At 55.6% G+C, this 21,260-nt stretch overlaps 1 protein-coding gene across 2 annotated transcripts in view; it reads right to left on the bottom strand.

Annotated features, from left to right (window-relative positions):
• Nucleotides 1-16,038, bottom strand: part of SLIT1 (slit guidance ligand 1) — a 60,511-nt gene extending 44,473 nt beyond the window's left edge. For both annotated transcript variants that reach the window (XR_009487211.1, XM_059851785.1), the window contains exons 1-4: nucleotides 15,725-16,038; nucleotides 3,807-3,878; nucleotides 3,452-3,523; nucleotides 2,731-2,802 (exon numbers count right to left, since the gene is read on the bottom strand). Coding sequence is in view for 1 of the 2 variants with exons in the window: in XM_059851785.1 (XP_059707768.1) it covers nucleotides 2,731-2,802; nucleotides 3,452-3,523; nucleotides 3,807-3,878; nucleotides 15,725-15,927 (419 nt within the window). In the remaining variant the exon portion in view is untranslated. The remainder of the gene's footprint in view (nucleotides 1-2,730; nucleotides 2,803-3,451; nucleotides 3,524-3,806; nucleotides 3,879-15,724) is intronic.
• Nucleotides 16,039-21,260: the final 5,222 nt, after the last annotated feature.

The following is a 21,260-nucleotide window of genomic DNA, read 5'->3' as shown; positions in this document are numbered from 1 at the left end:
TCAAGGCCTCCCAGTACAATGGTGTGAGGACATGAGGACCTAGCAAGGACTCCAGAACTCAAGAAGCATGCCATGGGTGGCTGCAGCCAGCGGGTCAAGGGGAGGCCTGTTTGCTGGACATGATCTGGAGATCAGGGTTTGCAAGAAAACAACACTGGTAAGAGTCTTCTTTTCCTAGACCTGGCCTGTTTCTGGGCAGGCAGGGGTCCTGAGCAGTGAGGCCACCCCAGATCCATTTCAGCAGTTAAACAAGTGCAAAGCCCAGTGGGGAGGCTCCAATTTCGTTCAAGGAGAGCTGATTTAATTTAGCTTAAACGTGTTCCCCACTGACTCATATCCCTGTAGCCTGACCCGGGTTTGCAGCAATTTAAGAGTGTCCTTATGACCTCCTGCGCTGGCTGGCCTAGCACTGGTCCAGATCCCACCTCCTGCTAAGCCAGCATGTGTGTCTAGACAAGCCACCCAGGGCACCCCCTGCCCTGCCATCCCCCTGAGCACCTCAGCAACCAGCAGCCTCAAGGAGAGGGAGCAGCAGGTCTTCTGGCACACAGGGCTCTGTTGCACAAATGAAGAACTTGAGGATCTGTAAGAACGCTGGGGCCTGATGTGCCCTCTGAGCAGACCCCAATGCTGCAGCCCTGCCCTCATTAATGTGTGTGGGGGAACTTGCTGCAGAGGAGGCTGGAGGGTGACTCAGTGTGTCCCCTGTCCCCAGTCCCACCACTCATCACAGGGACCCTCTGCTCCAAGCACACATCAAAGCTCCCCAAGACATGGCACCAGCTATAGCTAAGGAGCTGCAAAATCTGAGCCCATGCACACAGCCCTAGATTGAACAAGAAAAGCTGGAGGTGCTGGAATCCACCTGGCCAGTTTGCCATGACAGAAATGGCCAGAAAACAACTTCAAGACATGGTGGGATGGAAAAGGTTTGAAATAACCCCCATATTGCAGTGAGCAGTAAAACAACAGGATGAGGCTGAAATGCACCTGAACGTAAGGTAGCTGCAAGGAACATCTTGCATAGTCCTCTTAAACCCTCGGGGTGTGTACAGCCCCTTGCACAAAGTGGCACAGTCCTGGCTCCACACAAGCCTGGCAGCTGTGTAGGGGCACACTGTATGTGTAAGAGACAGACAAGCTGCTCTTCTGCATCTCCACAATGAATTGTTAGGGTTTGCTTGTTGAAAGAGCCTGGTATTAAAATCTAGAGAAGATTAAAAAGGAAACAGCAATATTTGTAAAATTATTCTCTGGCCTGTGTTTCTGTTATGCAATGGGTGGCTGGAGGAGGATGGGCCCTTGCTGGCGCCATGATATGGCACAGCTGAGCTCAACAAATGCCATTTGATAATTAATTGAACGACTGTGCTATCAGCTGCCATTACCTAGGCCCATCTTTGGCACCTGTCCACCACTTCCCACATCCCATACTGGCAACCCACACAGCGTTTTAACCCTTCATTACCCACCCTGGGCTGGACTCTGGGACTGACTCCCTGGCACTGTTGGAAGAAAGTGGCTCAGCCACAGCCTGGTTGCACAGGCAGGGCTGCCTGGCCCCAACATGGCCATGCCTGTCCTGGGAATGTCTCAGCACATTTAGTTATTTCATCCATTCCTGCCTTTCCTCAGCAGGGACCTGACATCCTCATGTCACAGCTGATCAATGGAGATACAAGATGCTGCAAGCAGAAAGCTTGTGTCCTGGCAACCACCACCCCAATCCACAGGGTATAAGCTGCTTCTCCGAGTGATGGAGAGCACCCAGCCCCAGTCTGGCACGCACCCTCTGCTCCTCACAGCACCCTTCCCAATGTATGTGGTGCCTGACATAGCTGAGAGCCTGTAAACACTTTGTTTGAACAATGCTGGCACTGCTGAAAGCACCATTGCCTGAGCAAAACAGCCCCAGGCAAGGGAAACCCAATATGGAACAGAGAATATTTATCAAAACCCCAGCAGCCCTCCCCAGGCAGCCTGCTGCTGCACAGAGGGAGGAGGAGCAGAGAGATCTGTGGAGCTGGGGCTTGCACAGCAAGAGACAGTCCCTGGAGCTGTTTCTGCAGGGGCAGAGGGACAGGCAGGGATGGGGACATGTAGAGCAATGCGAGGAGGGGGCAGCAGGCATGAAGGGCTGGATCTGCCCCGGGCAGGACTTCCCCCTCCTTCTGCAGACACCTACAGAAAGGCAGCTCTTGAGCAGGGTTGTGGGGCTCTCTGTGCCCCACGGAGGTCTCTGGAAAGAATGAGACCCCCTTAGGGACACCCTCTTTCACCCTCTTTTTATGAGAACCTGGGCTAGTGTGTAAGGGAATCATGCTCCAAACCCTGTGATCCAACTGCAGGGAGGATGCTGAGGAATTCTCAGCACCTCTCCACCTGACACTGTGCAGGCACAGCTCAACTCTGTGATGCCAGACCCAGCCCAGACTGCCAACATCTCATCCCGTATCCCCATGTGTTACAAGGACATCCTTAACACTGCCAGTCTCAGGTCCCCTGCAAGTCATAGCCCATTTCCCACCTTGCTGCATGCTCAGCTCACACAGAAACAGGGAGCACTCCCCTGCCATGAGCCCTCACTGGGACAACACACCTGTAACCACCAGCACACCCCCCAGGAGCAGCACCCTCCTGAGGCATCAGTGTCCTTCCAAACCCCATGGCAGTCCCCAGGTGAGCCCACAGCTTTCCCAGGGGAGCCCTGTGGGCACAGAAGGCACTTACAGCCGCGACAGTGCCTGGTTGTTCTGGAAGAGAAGCTCGGGCAGGGTGTGCAGCTGGTTGCGGTTCAGCCGTCTGCAGGGAAAGAAAAAAAGGGTCAGGGTTTGGAGTACAAAGCAATGACCCCATCTGCAGCCCAGCTGGATGCATCATGCAGAGCTGGGTACTTTGGCTCGCTCAGAGAGGCCAATAGAGCAGAGCATCCCACCTGGCAAGGACACCCCCATCCTGCTCACCACAATCCCAGACAGGGACAACCAAGGGGCACTAATAGGCCTACTCACAATGTTGTAATTACATGCAGAGAGGACTCCAAGCTGTTAACTGCTGACTGCTGCTTAACTGCGCTCTTAACCTGCTGCTCGCTCAGCTCCTTATATTTGCTCGAGCAGCTTGGGATTTTTAAACTGCTGAGCTATTTTACTGAGTGCTGGACCAGAACTTACAGCTCCCTTGCTAACACACAGGACACAGCTGATACAGCAAAAGTCATTTGTGTTTAACCTGCTCCTCACTTCAAAAGCATCAGAAAGGACTCTAAGATCTATAGAAACAGAAATAGGTGTGCTTCCCAAACTGTAAAATACCACTGCCACGCAGAAGAGAAGCTGTTTGAAGTCAGGCAGCCGCGATACAATAGGGTTTAAGGAAAAAAGGAAAGGATGCTCTCTGCAACTAAATCCAGCGGCCCCTCACCAACCTCCCACCATGACCAGACACTCACAGCCGCTCAAGCTCCTTCATGTCATCAAATGCCCCACGCTCCACCATGCTGATTTGGTTTTCCATCAGCTGCCTGCAGAGAGAAGGGGTCAGCTTTCTGCAAAAGTGGTCCCCAGTGCCCCCATTGCTTCTTTTGACCCAGGGCACCTCACTTCCCTTATCCCCTCAACACAACCCAGACTCTTCCCACTCTCTCCCAGCTGGAAATCCACCAGGCTCAGCCCAACGCAATACCCTCCAGCCCTGCTGGCCGAGGCCCACAGAAAGAAACTAACTCCAGCAGCCGTAGGAGGGGCCACAAACCAAGCACAATATCCACCAAAGTGGGGGCATCTGGCCCCTCATCAGGAACTCACAGGACACGGAGCTGCTTCAGCCCGGCAAAGTCATTCTTGTTGATTCTTGTTATGTTGTTGCCATTGAGCTCCCTGTGGAGAGAAGAGGAAGAAATAAGCAGGGAAGCACTCAAGAGGTAGCCAAGCACTGGGCCTCCCCAGTACCACCCCCAAAATGGCAGGCAGGGCCCAGAGGACAGTAGAGGCTGGTGCAATTCTGTGGCCCCTTACAGGAATGGTCCCTGGCCCCAGAGAGGACCCTCATCCTCAATGACCAGCAGTGCTGGGCACACAGAAATCTGGCTGGCTGTGCCAGTGTAAGCTGGCATCTTTCATGGACCATAAGGCAACAAGAGGAAGGGGCTCTCTGGCTCCTCTCTGTTCCAGTTCCAGATGCCCTCCCGGGATGCATGTCACCTCGTTTTGCAAATGTAGCTAACACCTGGTAGGGTCATCCCAAACGCACAGAGTAGTCTAGAGAAGGCAAGGGTAACAAGAAACTAACAAAAGTCCCCATTATAGCAGAATCGCTGCAAATACCCAGCTGCAAGACACTTACAAGTGTAAGTGACACTTACATGCTAATGTCTCCTGCCATTATCCTTGCATCACAACCGGTTCAGTGCACAGCCATTTCACACCTTCTACCTGGAGAATAAGCCACACTCAGGTTTCACCCGCCAAGAGAACCTTGCACAGGACAAGTTGCTTTGTGGCATCACTCTCTCAGTCAAAAGCCCTGGGTGAGCACAGGGACAGGCAATGCAGTCAGAAAGAAGATGCTGCCCCTCCTTGCTCATTCTGCTGGTGGAAATAAGGAGTACCTACACCCACCCATGGCGTCGGTCCTGCCCAGGCTCTTCTGAGCACCAGGACAACGTGTGTCCCACTCCTGGACACACAGGACCTCTGTTCCCAGCCTGCTGGTTACACCTTCCCCGGCTCTCCTCAGCCATGCTCTCCAGCACGCTCCTGCTGGGATTATCTTGCTTTAAAATACATCAAGCCAGAAGCTGCAGAGATTTGCACCTCGCAGTCAGCTTTGCAGTGCCTTTCCTCATTACGGGATGTGATTACTGGGAAAAGCAGGACCATCAGCCCTGGGGCCCACAGTCTGCAGAGCTGGGGAACTCTGGGCAGCCCCCGATTGCAGGAGACATCACAAAGCATGGCAGCGTTTGCTTCTTGCCATCAGCCAGCCTGCCCAAGGCATGTGCTGGGCATGGAGGGTGCCTACGCGAAGGCAGAGCCCAGGGAGGGCTCCCATGTTGGAGACCCACTGCCTGCACTGAACACAGACGCAAAAAACAAGGGGAAAACAAATAAACTACAGGAGGAGAAGTCAGTGAAGTGAAGGATGAGCTGCTGGAGCCAGGGAAGGAAAGAGACAGGAAAGTGCCACCATGGAGCAGCTTGGGATGCTTGGGCAGCACCACGGCAAGGGGAGGTGGGGGGGCGGGGCGGGGGATGGGGTCTGTAACTTCCTGAGCCCTGACAGCGGGACCAGGGAGCAGGAATGCCTCATGTCACATGGCTGGCTGAATACACAGTCCATCATTCCCATCCAGAGCCAAAGCTCCCCTCCACCGGGTTCTGCAGTCGTGCGAGGGTCCAGGGTCAGCGGCGGGCTGGCCTCGGGGCCGCCGAGCAGCGTGTAGGGCCACCGGGTGCAGGCAGCGCAGCCGCGCACCCCGGGGTGCTGTCATTGTCCTGCTGGAACGGCTGATAATGGCTAATGAGTTCCAGCTCGCCATTATAGCCTCGTAATTACAGCGCTATTCAGCTCCGCGATTGCCGGGCTCCTGCCATTATCCAGCCGTGTGTGCCGCGTTGGGAAGGAGGTTGGGAGAGCACCGTTACTAGGACACAGATGAATGCGAGCCGGAATGAATAGAGGTTCCTCAGCCCCAGTGATTAAACTGAAACCCACAATTGGGCTCTGCAGCCCCACGGCTCCCGCGGCTTCCAGTCCGACCGGCTCGCAGAGAGCACAGCAGGCTGCCGGGGACCGGCCTCCAGATCAGAAGGAGCTGACCCTCTCAGTGGGAGCAAAAGCCGTGGTCAGTCAGGCTGTAAATCCCAGGCACCAAGCTCTGGGGTGCGTCACACGTTTTAGGAACATTTGTCACCACAAAGGGGGTCGTTTGGGTATGTACAGCTGTGTGCCCACCTCCTGATGGACTGCAGCTCTGGAGTCAGCTAAGGGCAGGGAGAAATCACAGCTTCAGGAGTGGTTTTCTCCAGATGTCCTAAAGGTTCCTTGGCTAACAAGATTGCCTGGAAGATCCCCAGGGCCACGCTGGAGACCAAGCTGGAGGTAATGGCACCCATTCGAGCTCCTGTGAGGGAGGGTTCTAAGAGGACTCCCATGTCACCTTCCTTTAGACATACCTAACGTTACTCTGGCTGTGCAGCCAGAGTACAATTCCAGTACAATGCGTAACGGGAAGTTAAGTCATCTCCAGTACTGCAGAGGGACAGAGCAGAGAGGCTTGATTTAGAACTGCCCAACCTGAAAGCCAGGACTTAGACCTCAGCCTGCAAAGCCCAGGGTGGTGCTGTCCTCAGAGCACCAGCATCCCAGAGCCTTAGCCAGAGGGAGAGCACAGGCAAGCATGGAAACACAAAGAAAGACCAAAGAAGCCATGGACTAAACATGGCCAGTCCCTGCACATGCCAAAACCAGGCTCTGCCCTCTCTCCAAGGCATCTGCTGGGACAGTGCAGCCCAAAGACTGTACAGCCCAAAGCACTGCCAGGACCAGCTACCCTGGGGTCTGCTGCCCACACAGCCCAGCCTCCATCCCCTGCATGCTTGCTGAGCACCCTCAGGGAACTTCAGCAGTGGGGCTGGTGGCAATCCCCAAGTGGGACTGTGTCTCAGGGCCCCCCGACAGTCCTCCTCCCTCAGGGACTGGCTCTGTGGGCCCCCTGACAACTGCTCCCAGCATCCTTCCATGCCTTTGTTCAGGTAAATGATGGCCTTTGCAACCAAGATGGGAACGAACAGCAGGTAAAGCTTATTTGTAAGGATGCCAAGGCAACACTGCCATTTAACTTCATGACATTTTTTTCCCCTCTGAACCCCCTTCAGTTCCTCATGGAGATAAATTACAGTCTGCAGTGCCCAGAAAGCCGGATCCCTGCTGCTCAGCTGCTCACCCACTGCCTCCATGCCCTTTCCTGAAGCAAAACACTCTGCCCTGCTCCACACAGCAGAGCTTCAATAAGGACTGATGTGTCTGGGGAACTGCCCAGCAGATTGGTTGTATTTCTGGACTATGACTTGAAAGCAGAAACATAAGGCATGCTCTATCCTCACTAATTCAAAGGATTTAACACCAGAAAGCATCCTCAAGTTCACTCAGGCTGCCTTCCTCTGCTCCCCCAGCACCCCACGTCTCACACTGCTGATGGAGAGGCAGCAAATTTTCTTGTGCAACCCTCAAGTTTCAGAAACCCCCCTCCCATTTCTCCCTGGGAAGAGGAAAGTCATTAAAACAATCAGTCCCTTTGCTACATTGCTTGTGGATCATCCCACTCCCAGATGGGATGTCTGTGCTGCAGCAGGGTTCGTTAGACTGGATTTGCATAGTCTGGGTTTATATTTGGTTTCTAGCTTTGGATGGCTTATCCATTCCCAGGGGGTCTGATGTGTCTTTTCCCTTTGCAGGGTTTGGAGCTACACTAACTCAGTAACAACCTCAGAGAGCACAAATGCTGAGAGTTAATTTATTAAATACAGCCAACATGAATGATATTTCCCTGGGCACTGATTTATCAGGAGCGGGAAGGAGCAGACAGCGCAGTCCCAGGATCCCTACTCCGTTGCAAAGCATCAGCTATTCAGCACACATGTGACTCCTGTCCTTGTGGCTCAGCTCAGCTCTGCTCTCCTGCTGAGGCAGAAATCCTAACTGCTCTGCTCCCTGGAATCCCGCTTTAAAGAATGCAAAGGGAAAGTCTGTGAGATGGATTCCTGCATTTGCACCCACCAGCACCAAAATGCGCCCAGGCCCATCAGAGCCAGCATAGAGCAGGTGCCCACAGCTCTGGGCAGTGACTGCAGGGGCTGGTGGCGAAAGATCTGTGCTCCTGTGGTGCCTGCTGCTCCCCTGCCCTGGTGCCTGGTGGGGTTGGTATGTGTATTGTCCATGAGATCTATCCCTCCCCCGATGATCTTCACTGCTCTGCCTTCCCTGCCCTTGCCTCAGAGCGCCGGCCCCCAAGGGCATGGCTCCCCCCCAGCAGCTCCATAGCCCTCATCCCAGAGCCCTGACCCCAGCTGGAGCCAGCAGTGCCAGATAATAATCAGGGAAGCAGAGAAATGAAGGCTGGAAGGTCACACACCCCACAGCAGTACCTCAGCCACCCTCTATCAATCCAGGCAGATGCACACACTGCTCCTTCAAGGACAGGGACTGACACTACCCTGTGCCTTATTCCAACATGTCACTGCTCCTGCCTCTAGGACCATCATCAAAACTCTGACCCAAACCCCTCCCACAGCAGATGAACCCCATCTCTGCCTGCCCAGGCCACCATGGTGCAGAGATCTGGCTGCTCCCTTGCCCGAGCAAGCCTCTTTCCCACAGCAATCCCCCAGCCCAAGGGCACTGCTCTCCCTCGGGGCCTCTCTGACTTGCAGGGGCAGGACCCGCTCAGTCAGTGCTGCCATTCCACATCTGTGCTTTTGGTGATTGCCTCCCACCAACACTTTCCTCGAGTCCCCAGGCAACAACTTCCTTTCTGTCAGCTCATTCCTCCCATTCACCAAGACCACTCTGAAACCTCAGCCCATTCTCCAGCCCTCTTGCATCTCTCCCAGCCTGGTGGCATCTGCAGCTGTCAGAAGCAGCTCGTGTCCCGTCACACAGACTGCTAATGGAAACACGGATGAGGCTGAGACTCCAGATTGACCCCTGTGCTCAGCACTGGGGACAGAGCAGCTGCAACCTTTCATCCTACACTTTTATTGCATTTTTCAAGTCTTCTCAAGATTTCACCCGGCTGCTTGAATGTAACTTAGCCCCAGCACAGGCTCACTGAGCTGCTCAAACAAGGAAATGGGGGGCAGAGGCCCTTCCCTGTCCTGCAAGAGCTGGTCCCCTCCAGCACAGCACCACATTCACCAGCTCTCTGGAGCCCATATGGCCATGGCTGGGTGCTAACTCCATCCCCTCCAAGGCACCAGTGAATAACAGGGTGCTGCTGCCTACTGCTCAGGGAGGGGACACTGGTCACACACATCCTGGGCTGACACAGCTGCACAAGGGGCTCAGCACCTTCTTCTCCTTTACCATCCCATCCCTGTTCTGACCAGACTCCTCAAGAAGAGCAAAGGTACCCAATGGCACAATGGACATGGAAGTCCCTTTAGGGTGTCACTCAGCCAAGCACCACCCCTACCAGCTGCCTGCAGGTGCCCAACAAGCAGAGCCAAGAGCAGCTGTTTGGGCTCATCTGGGAAACACTGCCCTTAGCCAAAGGGCCAAAAGCCCCAAGCACAGCCATGGCCCCACAGTACAGGAGGCTCTGTAGGCTTTTACAAGGCTCTACAGCAGGTTAGCATCATGACAGATCTTTAAGCATAACAAACAGCATCGATCATTCAAGTAACAGTAAGGATCCAGAAGGCTTTCTGTTCTCCTAACTTCTCTCTGGGGTTTTCATGCCACAGCCATTAGCTGCTCGCAGTCAGGGAATGCTTTACACTCACACAGCATTGTGGTGTACCAGCTTCAGGTTAAAAATTAATAAATAACCTCCCTGAACCCCAGCGGGAGAGAGAAAAGGCAGCAGGGCATCTCTCTATCACAAACGTGTAAACTGAGACTCAGCCAAGAGAACAGATTTTCTGGGATACCCACCGAAATTTGGCTTTTTATGCTGAGTAGCCTGGTGAGGGGCTGCTCTGTAGCTCCTCTGCTTCCCAGGGCAGGGGAGGCTGCCCAGCCCTCAGGCTGCATCCTGCCACTCACTGGATTGAGTTCTACTTTGCATCTCTCCCAGCAAAACCCCTCTGGCTTATCCATCCTGGAGCTGCTCACACCACCTGAACTGCTCAGTTATAGATGCCTACTCAATCCCAGACCAGATGGGTCTCCTGGAGCATCCCATTTGGGATGTAGGGCTTCCTCCAACCAAGAAATATCCAGGGCCAGGAGCTTGCTTCTCTCTCACTCGTGGTGGCCAGGGCTGCTCCTTGGCTGCATCGCTTTAAAAATTAATCTTCCCTTTTTCTGATCTTCCTCCTCTAGCAGCCTCTCTCCCCCATAGGACACTTGCCTCTGCTATTTTGAGCAGCAAGTGCATCCAAAATGCATGCTGGGGAAGCAGGCAGTCAGCACAGCCTCAGAGCCTGAACGTAGCAGGGAGGTCTGAGATGATTCTTGTGGGGACAGCCTTGGAGAAGTCCCCTCATCCCACCCCATTTCCTTCTAACTCCCAGCAAGGCCACGACCCCAAGGACCCGGCTATCCTTACTGCTCACAGTGCTAATTGGCATCCTGGTGCTGTACAGCAGGAAAGCCTCTGCTCCTCTCCCCACTCCTACCACTGCCATCCCTGGCTGTCCCTTGAGTGGGGACAGGGGCCAGCTGCTGGAGCTGGCCTTGGAGCTACTCGCACTGGAAGCCTGCCAGGGAGCAGTGGTCTGGGTTTGAATCCCCTGGGATGAGGCCATTTGCTAATGCACGACTCTGTGGTTTAACTGCTTTTTAGTAAAACACGCACAGAAACGTCTCCTTGCCTCTCAGGTTTTATAAAAGGTTATTTCAGTAGCAATAAAGACCAAGAGGATGCATCTGCAGCACCAAGTACCTCTGGAGTGGGCAGGGGACCATGAAGGACTCTGAAATGAGACAAGGACAGGCTCCCTTGGTTGCCCACATGCCCGTCCTGCTCCAGTACTCTCCTCCACCAGTCTGCCAAAGAGCAAATCAGAGCAAGGATGCAGGAGAAGCCCCTCTTCAGTGGGAGGTCATGGGCTTGTACACATTTCCCTGGACAGGACACCCTTTCCCTGTCCACACCACCCATGGCCACTATGCCCAGCCCACCCTGGGACCTGGGCACAGCAGCAACAGCATTTGAAGGTGCACGTGAGAGACCCACAATTAAAGCTGGAAACAACTCCCCTTCCTTGCTCCCATCTCAGCAGCAAGGAATTGCTGTTAGCACAATGCATCTCTCTGGAGGACCAAAGTGGCAGCACATTTAAGGCAAAAATATCTGTTTTAAAGGATGCAATAAAACAGCCAGGGAAGGGTTTATAGGGAAGCAATTGCTGTGTGGGGTGAGAAGTGGTCACCAGAGGCCAATCTGCCTGGCTTTATTGCCTGTTACTGGTGACTTTTCCCAACCAGGGGACAATAGATCCTCCACTATCAGCCTCCACTTCAGTCAATACAAACACGACATAGTTTTTTAAACTAATATTTTTCCAGCATGCAATTCCATAGAGAGTGAGAACGCAGCGTTACCATGGCAATATATAGACAGCATCTGCCTTGGACGTAGCTGAAGGGAGAAATTGGAATAGAATTGCAAATTTCCTCTGTCCAGGAAGGCTCCCAAGGAAGCCACTGCAGTGGGCTGGGCAGGCTACCTTCCCAAGCCAGCCTGCATTTTCCCAGTGCCCAGCACTATCTCTCCTGAGAGCTGAGGGCTGCAGGGCCAGCCAAGCACTGCCCTGGCTGGACCAAGGTCCTGCATCCTGCTCCAGAGCTCTGCAGAGCCTATGCAGACCCTCTGCAACCAGACTGCTCACTGAGAACTTGCCTGGGCACTTCAGGAAAGGGACAGGTTGACTTCCTCAAGGTTCTTCCTAAGAAGGAGCATTGCCTGAAGCCCCTGGAAGGAGAAGCAGCCCAAAAACTGGAGTGGAATGCAGGAGTACTGCTGTGATACACCAGCCTGGCTGCTGCAAGACATTTTGATTAACTGGTGAGAGGTAGATGCAGGTGAATGGATTAAACATGCTCTGAACAAGAGCTTGCTGCAGGAATTTTGGCAGGGGATGGTCGGGCAGTATGCAAGAGTGCTTCAGGTGCAGCCACCCTGGCATGGGGCTCCCACACACAAAGGTTGTAGCTCAGCACCCCTTCCCTCCACCAATGCAGACAGAGGGATGGCAGGCTGACTACAGAGTGCATGGAGCCCATTTCAGCACAGGCAAACCCCCAGAGTTTGGGAACAAGGCAAACAGAAGCCCCATTAAATGCTGAGGCCAGGGACTCTGGAAAGGAAAAGCCAGAGCCAAGAAGGGTGCAGTGATGGGGACCCCTAAACCCAACTCTGCTGCCTTCCACATGGGGGGGGACACAGCACAGCCCCCAGCGAGATGGGGGATGTTCAGCTCATCAGAGAGGAGGCAAAAGGGGCAAGTGGGGCAATTCTCAGCTGTCAGCCAAAAAATTCAATAGCAGAAAAGAGTGACATGCCATCACAGTCAATTCATCCCCTGCAAGCTGGGCTGGAAGCTGCCATTTGACAGTGGCAAATTTGGACTGATCCTGCTGGTGTGGGGAGAGCTATCCACCTCCTCAACAAGGCAGTCTGCTCTTCAGAGACACTTTCAAAGGAAAAAAGAAAGAAAAGCAAGCAAGTGGGGAAGGGAATTGTGACCTTCTCCCACAACTCTTCTCTGGTGGCTGAGGCCTGAGGGACTCCTGGAAGCAGATAACACTGTAGTGCTGGAGGATTATCACCCCATCCTGCCTACAAAGCCTTAGGGCCTCTGTTGTGCTTGCCAGAAGTGTAGGCAGGAGCAGAGTCATCTGTGAAAAGTGCCCAGAGACTTTGCCGCTTCCCACCTTGCTCAGCCCCAATCCAGACAGAGGGCAAGTGCACAACCCCCATTTATGTTGGGTTGCAGACTAAAAGGCACTTAGGGAGCAGTGTGCTGTGCCCTGGTACAAGGGAAGAAGGGTCCTGTCTCCCCCCCATGCAACAATCACTAGCGGTCCATCCTAGACACATCTGCAGCCCTTACTCTCTACCAACAGCATAGCACCCACCAGGAAGGTATCACAGGGCAAACCAAAACAGAAGACAATTTTTCCCCAGCCCATGATTCTACAAAGTTGCAGTGGCTCTGCAAGGCAAGTGATTTGCTGTTCTTCAAAGGAAAAGACTGTATTGCAAAAGCAACAGCACAAACCTCCCAGCATGCTGCTGCCTGAGTCCCCACAATGGCAGTGCCAGCAGGCCTGGCTGCCCTGCCCAGGGGCTTGACCCATGGGGCTCAGCCAGATGGGAGGCTGGAGAAGGACTGGAGGCTCTAAACACTGCACTGGCATACAACAGGCAAGAAATTCAACAGCAGGGACATCCCTGCTCACTGCCACTATGGGATGTGTGGTGAGGTTGGCATTGCTCATGCTGTGCATCTCAGGGCTTGGGAAAAGAGGCATGCAGTGGAGGGCACTGGTGAGAGGCTGATGACGTCCCACAGAGAGCTGACCCCTGGAGAAAGCACGTCCTGGCACAGCCCCTGCTGCAGGCTCCCCTGTGGCTGCCTGCTGACCTTGCTCCACTGAACACTGAGAAGCTGAAGACTGCAAGGTTGCAGCCTGCTTACAGGGAATTGAAACTCGCTTTCGAGCTGTTACAGCAGGATTTCACTGCTAGGAGATAGACCTGCTCTGCACAGACACCCTCCAGCACCTGCATGGGTGTTAAAAACAGCAGGAAGTAGTTATCTAGCAGACAACACCCACGAGAGAGCAAGCATGTCTAGCTCAGTCCAGACAGAAGATCCGGCATCACCTGCTGCATTAAAATCCAGAAAACCCAATGCAGCTGAATGACAACAGGCATGGAGGACCAGGTCAGGGGAGGCAGAACAGGAGACAGCAAGCATGACCCACTTTCAGAGCAGAAGAGATGCCCTGCCAGAGCAGGAGTGAGACACCCAACAGGGCATCCTCCATTAGCTCACTCCAGCATTGCTTCATTTGAGTAGTGCTGAGCACCCGCCCAGGCAGAGCTGGGGACTCAATGCCAACCCTCCCCCAGGACCCCGCACCCAGGTGCATGGATGGAGAGCTGATGCCAAGGACCCCATTAAGCTCTCCAAGAGGCAGAAAGGGATAGTGCAGGCTATTCATAAACCTTCCCTCTCCCCTGAGCACAGCAGAAAGGGGGATCCTGTCTCAGACCTCATAAACTTGGTCTATGGGATGGCAACTCAGAGCAGTCTGGTTGCCATGCTTAGTAATAATCATTTGTATGAGGATAATTATGGTGGGAGAAAAGAAAACTCCTCTCAAGTGGTATCCTGCAGAGCTCTTGATGCTGCATGCTGGGTGCAGCCCTGGCAGCTGCCAGGCTCTCTGTAGTGCATGTATGCAGTCCTTGCCTGCAGGGTCTTGGCCCATCTGCAGGCAAAGGGCACAGTCAAACTCCAGGAGCTGCAAACAGCAGGGCACAGGGACACGAGCACCGTGTGGCTGTCCTAGAACATATCCTGCAGCTCTGCTGCCCAAGGAGACAGCAGCTCAACACTTCCCTGCACTGCAAACGGGATGTGGGAGCAGCCTGGCGCCAGGGCCAGACAGCTACTATGCCACTATGGTCCATTGCAGCTATGGGATGGGGCACCTGCTGCTACTGAGCAGAGGGGACAGGTTGGGGACAGCCCTGCTCTCCTGCTAAGACTGGGTTCCTGCGTGCCAGGAACCTCCTGCCAGCAGCAGGTTGGACACGTTCAGCTCATGCTGCTCTCCCTGCTTGGCCACAGAACCCCAGGCAGGCAAACCTGCCCAGCCAGGCACAGCAGCAGAGGCCCCCTCCTGCTCGGGGGAGCTCAGCAGGTAACACAGGACTCACACAGCCAGCTGGACCTTGACTGTGAGAGAAAAACCTTCCTCATGGGGGCCCAGCTAAGAGAGCTAAGGACACCTCCCAGCATCCCTGAGGACGTGGCAAGGGATTTGATAAGCAGAGAGGTGCAGGCACAGGGGAGGATGGGTGAGCTGTCTGGCTCACTATGGGTGATCTGCATGGCTGAAGGCTGGTCACACCGTGGGGGAATCTCAAGAGGGGCTGGGGCAATGGGACCTGCTCCTAACACGATGTGCAGCACTCCCAGGAGAGCTTCCTGGGGACAAAGGGGTGCTCAGCACAGGTAGGGGCTTGGGGTGACAGGAGCCCCCAGAAAACCCCTGTGGCTGTGTAGCTACCCTGTGACAAGTCACTGGAGGGGTGGCCACACACCTGCCAGGGGGTTGCCATGGAGCTCACAGACCCACACACGCAGTCCATTCTGGGCTGCCCCAGCACAAATGCCCCCCCGAAGCAACCCACTCCCTCGAGCACTGCTCCAGTCCCAACCCCGCTGCACACACTTGCACAAAGACTGGCACACGCACAGTCTTGCACGGCCCTCACACAGAGAAAAGGTTACACACACACCCTGCCCCAGCAGGCTCTCACACACACTCTGCTCTCCACCTCGACGGGCTACTGCATCTCCCTCAGGAAGGGGATGATGCACGTAAACTCACCTAACAGGCCACGTATGCTCTGGACGGGAATTTACAGACACACAACCCCCGGGCGTAGCGGGACACCGTACATCACCCACCCCACCAGCTTCTGGCACACGCATCTTTTGGGGGGCCGACCGTGGCCCCACGGGCATTTGCACACGTTCTGCCTTTAGCAGACACGGCGGGCACTTGTACACACCCCAGACAGGCTGCTGCCCACCCCCGCCACGGACAGCCTCTTCCACACGTATCCCCAGACGGGCTCCCGTACACACTCCTGAGCTCAGGCTCCGGAGCGCGTTCCGCACCCCCGCGGGGCACTCGCTTCCCACGGGCTTTTGGACACACGCCCTCGGACAAGCCCCCGGCCCCGGCGCCCCGCCGGGCTCCCGCACCCTCGTCGCCGCACGCCCAGCGGCGGCGGACAAAGCCCGGCGGTACTCACAGGCGCTCGGTGCCGCGGGGGATGCTGCGGGGCACGGCGCGCAGGGCCGAGCCGTGGCAGTCCACCGTGGTGCCGCTGCAGGCGCACAGCGGCGGGCAGGCGGCGGCGCGGCCCCGGCACAGCGCGGCGCACGCCAGCAGCCAGGCGGCGGCCCGCAGCCCCGCCGGGACCCCCGCCGGCCGCCCGAGGGTCGGGGCCGGCATGGCAGCGGGCAGGAGGGTCAGGCAGTGCGGCCGCCGCGCATCACCGGGGAGAGGAGCGGAGCGGGGCTCGGCTCGACGCGGCGCGGCTCGGCTCGGCTGCGGGGCGAGAGCCCCGTCGGCGCACACCCGCCCACCCTCACTGCCGCCCCATCCCGTAGCCCAGGCTCAGCCCCCGCGCTGGCTCCTCCCTCCCGCCCTGCCCGCCCCGACGGGCCCCCCCGCCACCGCCCGCGCCCCTCCCCGCGCCCCCAGTACCCGCGGCGGCCGAGGTAGCGGCGGTCCTGGCCGGGCGGGGCACGGGCACCCCGGTCGCCGGAGCCGTCGGGGCTCTGCACCGCTCCGACCGTGCGGGAAGGTGGGCTTCGCATCGGTGCTCCCACCTGGGACAGCGGGCTGCGTTCGCGGAGCACCCGAGTTCTGCGGGAGAGGGGCGGGCAGCGGCACCCCGAGGAGAAACAGCCTGGGAGCCAGGCGGCCGCAGGCAGAGCATTCCCACCTCTCCTCGGGGGTGCCAAGAGGTTTCGCATGCCCTGATGTACTTAAGGGAGCCTTGGCCTGTCTCCCACCCGGCAGCCTGAAACCCCATCCCATCATCCACAGAGTCCGGGTGAGGCACAGGGACCTGGCAGCCCACGGGGACCACAGGACAGGCTGGCGCTTTTCAGCCGGGATGGCGCCTGGCCCCTTAGAGGGGGTCCCGCGGCTCGGCACTCCAGCCTGCAGGAGAGACTTGGGTGGCCGCTCTGCTTTGCTTTTTGCCCCACACACAAACAGTGAATCTTCAAATCCTGGTTGTGGCACTAGCTATGTTCTTTTCCATTCCAGAAGAGCACCTTTAAAAATAGAATAACCAAAATGTCTTTTCGGCTAACCTACAGGGAAGAACAAGGCAAAATACACCTATTTCAATGCAAAAGGAAGCGAAGCCAAGAAATTTTATAACTTTGGTGCTAAACAGTTGACATCTCAAAACCACAAACATTGCATTCATTTTATTGCCTTCCTTTTTTTTTTCCCCTGAGATCTGCAAATGCAAGGCAGGAGGGTATAACCAGGAGGGCTTATCACCTCTTTTATTAATGACACCTTAAACACTTGTAACCCCATGGCACCAAGTGCTGGGTCCTTTAAAAAATCAACAGGTATTTTGATGTGCCAAACACAGCCCTGGCTTCTGGCAGCAACTGCCACAAATGTCCTCCTCAGAGGGGAAATCCATAGATTTCCCCTATGGGCTGGGGAAAATCCTCTCTGGGAGGGGAGACGGGAGCCTGTTGCACTGTAGGAGCACAGTGGGAGGGGTGGTGTGTGAGCATGGACACCCCAGTGCAACAGGGCATTGTGGATATTTGGAGGGATGGTGGCAGGTCCCAGGGGCTGGAGTGTTTCTTAAATCCACGCCCTCTGTACATGGAGCCCCACAAGCTCCTTAATCAGGGCAAGAGGGAGGTGTCTGCCTGGGGTCCTGCTCCAGCAAGAGCCACCTCACACACAGGGTTGCACCAGCTTGGCCCAGATCAGCAGCTCTTTTCCATCCCAAGTGCCGGCTCCCATCATCTGTCTGCATTTTCGTGACATCTCCTTCCTCTGGCCCCAGTCCCGGGAGGAAGCTGTGCCTGAGATGGATGAAAGGGGTTTGTTCCTCGTTGCTACCCAGCAGCCCTGACAGCAAGGAAGATGAGCTGCTTCCCAGGACTCTGGGAGCCGACCCCTTGCTGGCAGAGCTTCTGCAGAGGTGTCCCTGCAGCCTGTCCTGGGGCTCACAGGGAGAGCCTAGTGTCAATGGCACCTGAAAGGGTCTGAACTGTAGACCTTAGCTGAATTTTTCAGGGTGAAGGCTGTTTCAGAATGGCTTGGTGCCCCTCCAAAGTCTGCTATCAGTGTGATGCTTGTGACAGCTCTCCCTCACAAGTTCTCCTTCACCCCTTGGCTGGCAGAGCAGAACCAGGTCTTCCTAACCTGCCCTTTACCTCTGGTGCTGGCAGGAAGGTGGGAGGGAGTGAGGGATCTTGTTTCCTCCATTTTTCTTGCAGCACTCACCCCAGGCAAACCCCTGTGATCTGCAGAAAAAGCAAGCTCTATCCACCTCTGCATCAGCTGCAGCAACACCCAGTCACTTACACGGGGCTGTGGTCTTGGCAAAGGGAGGAGCCAGCAGGGCTTGCCTGGAGCCCACCCCCACCTGTCCTGGTTCCAGTGGGAGTACAGGATGGGAAAAGTGAAAACTCCATTTCAGGCTGACATCCACATTTTCTCCTGTAGGTACCTCAGCTCCTGCTGTTCCCTGTGAGCTTTTGGCCTCTGCCTGCCACACAGCCAGTGCCCCATGCCCCAGCACCACAGTGCATCCCACTGAGCTGGGCTGCCAGCCGTGGCTGACCCCTCAGCCTCTGCTCCAGCTGCAGAAGCAGCACCCTTCCAGAGCTGCCAGCATAGCAAGGGCTGGCTGAGCCAGGACAGAGTGTGGGGGGACAGGCTGTGTACCAAGACCTCAGCCCCTGGTGCACTTGGGCGATCCCAAGTCACCCAGGCACTCTAATGGGGTGGGCCTCAGAGAGCAACAGCTGCCTGGGAAAATCCCAGGGTTCCTCTGAATATGGATGAGGAGCAGGGAGAAAAATAAACCCCAAACTTCTTTATCAGGGGAGGCCTGGTCCTGCCGTCTGCCACCGGGATTTGGGCCAAACTGCTTGATAGAGAGAGAGAGACCATCTGGATCGTCTGATGGGCTCTGGGTTTGGTTAAAATGAAGTAAAAGCTTTTTTTGTAGGAGTTTCCATGGGAAGATCTGGGGAAGGGTTCCAGGGTATGCGCCAGACCTGTCGTGCAAAGAGATGCGAAGCAGCTACAAAGCTTCAAACAAAACATTGCTGCCAATTTGAAGCCAAGCCCCCCAGGGGAGCATCCCAGCATTTCCTCCCACCCAGGACAGGTCACAGCTCGCCCCTGTTAGCTCTCCCGCGGGCTGGCCTGGCACCGGGTCCCATGATAGCACCTTTCAGCATGCCTGGGCTTCAAGGTGGTGTGCTGTACCCTGGATTTGGGCATGCAGAGGGGAGGCTGCACCCCCTCTTCATTTGTATCATGCTTTGAATCAGTGTTGTGGCTGTCACCTGTCCACAGCAGCACTCAGCCTTTCTCAGGGTGGGATCAGACTGCTGCAGAGCAGAAGTGTTTAAAACACAGGCAGTAGGGTTCTGGTGGGTTAGCTGTGGCTGGACACCAGGTACCCCGCAAAGCTGCTCTGTCCCTCCCCTCCTCAGCTGGCATGGGGAGGGAAATATAATCAGAAGCTCATAGGCCAAGGTAAGACCAGGGAGAGATAACCAGTTACCAACAGGGGCAAAACAGGCTTGACTTGGAGAGATTGGTTAAATTTATCCCTCATCAGATCAGAGTAGGATAATAAGAAATAAAATCTAATCTTAAAAACGCTTTCCCCCATCCCTCTCATCTTCCTGGACTCAGCTGCACTCCCAGTTTTCTCTACCTCCTCCCTACCAGTGACATGAGAGGATGGGGAATGAGAGCTGTGGTCAGTTCATCACACTTCATCTCTGCTGTTTCTTCCTCCTCAGGACAGGGACTTCTCACATTCCTCCCTTGGGCATTCACTGGCTCTGGTGTGGGGTCCTTCACAGGCTGCAGGTGAATCTCTACTTCACTGTGGACCTCCATGGGCTGCAGGGGCACATCCTGCCTCACCCTGGGCTTCACCATAGGCTGCAGGGGAATCTCTACTCTGGTGCCTAGAACACCCCCTCCCCCTCTTCTTTTACTGACCCTTGTGTCTGCAGTTGTTCCTCTCACATATTCTTTCTTCTCTACAGCTGCTGCTGGTGTTCTGCAGAAACTTTTCCCTTTCTTACATACATTACCCGAGAGCTGCTGCCACTATCACTGATGAGCTCAGCCTTGGCCAGAGCTTGATCCATCTTGAAGCTGGCTGGCACTGGCTCCATCAGACATGGAGGAAGCTTCTGGCAGCTTCTCAGAGAAGTCCCCCTGCTACCAAAGCCTTGCCACACAAACCCAACACAAGCACAGGTGCATGGTGCCTGCTCCAACCTCCCTGCTGAGGAGCATTGCCAGCTGCAGGATCTGTCATCCCTTGCACTGAGGCTGTGCTTTGAACCCTTCCTTCCACCAGCAGCACCTGCCTGGGGAGCAGTGGCCATAAGACCCAGCTGGAGATGTGCTGGGAGCAGAGTGGCCATAACCTTCAGCTTCTAAGTGTCCCCCAGAGATTTTGTGCAGGGTGGGCTGCCAGGCTGTCCTGGGCCACATCTGTCATGCCTGGCCAGCTTGGCTCATGCTGGGAGGCCAGGCTGCCTTTGTCCTGGCTGACACACTGGGCTTGGGAGAGCAAGGCATTGTGTGGGAGCAGGCCTGTGTGTCAGCCCCATTAGGGTAACTCTTGGGCTGCTGTAGCATGACAATGCCCTTGATGGGTCTATTATAGAGTGGTGCAGGCAGCTGGGGGCACTGGGATCATAGTAAATCTCTCCTGGTTAACAGCAACAGCAGGCAGGGCTGGGATGTGCTCTTTCCTCTGTTTTTCTAGGGACAAGCCCTCCCTCACAAACAGCATCACCCTGTGAATGTGGCCAGCGCTGCCTTGCAAACTGCCAGCGCTGCCCTGTGAGCATAGCCAGCATCACCTGCTAGACACTGCCAGTGTTGCCCTGTGAACACCACAACATCACCCTTCAAACATGGCCAGCACTGCTCTGTGAAGATGGCCCCACTGACTGCAGGAGCTGGGCAGCTCTACTGCCTGATCTTCACCACTGGGACCAAGTGAAAGGAACAGCATCCACTGACTGCTCTCAGATGATGCAGGAGGTGCCAAGTCTCCCAAGCAGGTGGATTTGGCCCCAGCTTAACACAACAGGGACCATCCAGGTAGGGGGAATCCAGTCTGTCTCACTGCCTTGAACAATTGTGGAACAGCAGGAGAAGGACAGTCTGCAAGGCACTGCACCCCTGCTTTGTGGTGTGGCTGAGCCCTGCAGCCTGGCTTCCCAAAAGCAGCTCTAGCCCACAAGGAGAACATTTGCACCAAGCAGCCCAGATGCAGATGAGGAGATGCTGCTCCCAGCGCGGCTGGACACACAGACCGCCGGGGAGCTCCGCGGAGCAGTGCAAGCTGGTCTGAATAAACCACACGCCAGGAGGTGTCTGTGAAGCGCCTTGCACATGGAAATGCTATTGTTGGATCAGGGGCTCCAGGGTCCCCAGATGTAGCAATTGTTCCACATCCGTGCTGCGCATACACACACACACTCTTTCCCACTCACTCTGCCTGCAGCCACTCATTAACCCTCCTCAAT

The sequence above is a fragment of the Haemorhous mexicanus genome, chromosome 7 (assembly GCF_027477595.1).
Source record: "Haemorhous mexicanus isolate bHaeMex1 chromosome 7, bHaeMex1.pri, whole genome shotgun sequence".
In the NCBI taxonomy this organism is placed as follows: Eukaryota; Metazoa; Chordata; class Aves; order Passeriformes; family Fringillidae; genus Haemorhous; species Haemorhous mexicanus.
Note: the sequence above shows the minus strand (reverse complement) of the source record. Positions and strands in the feature narration are given on the sequence as shown.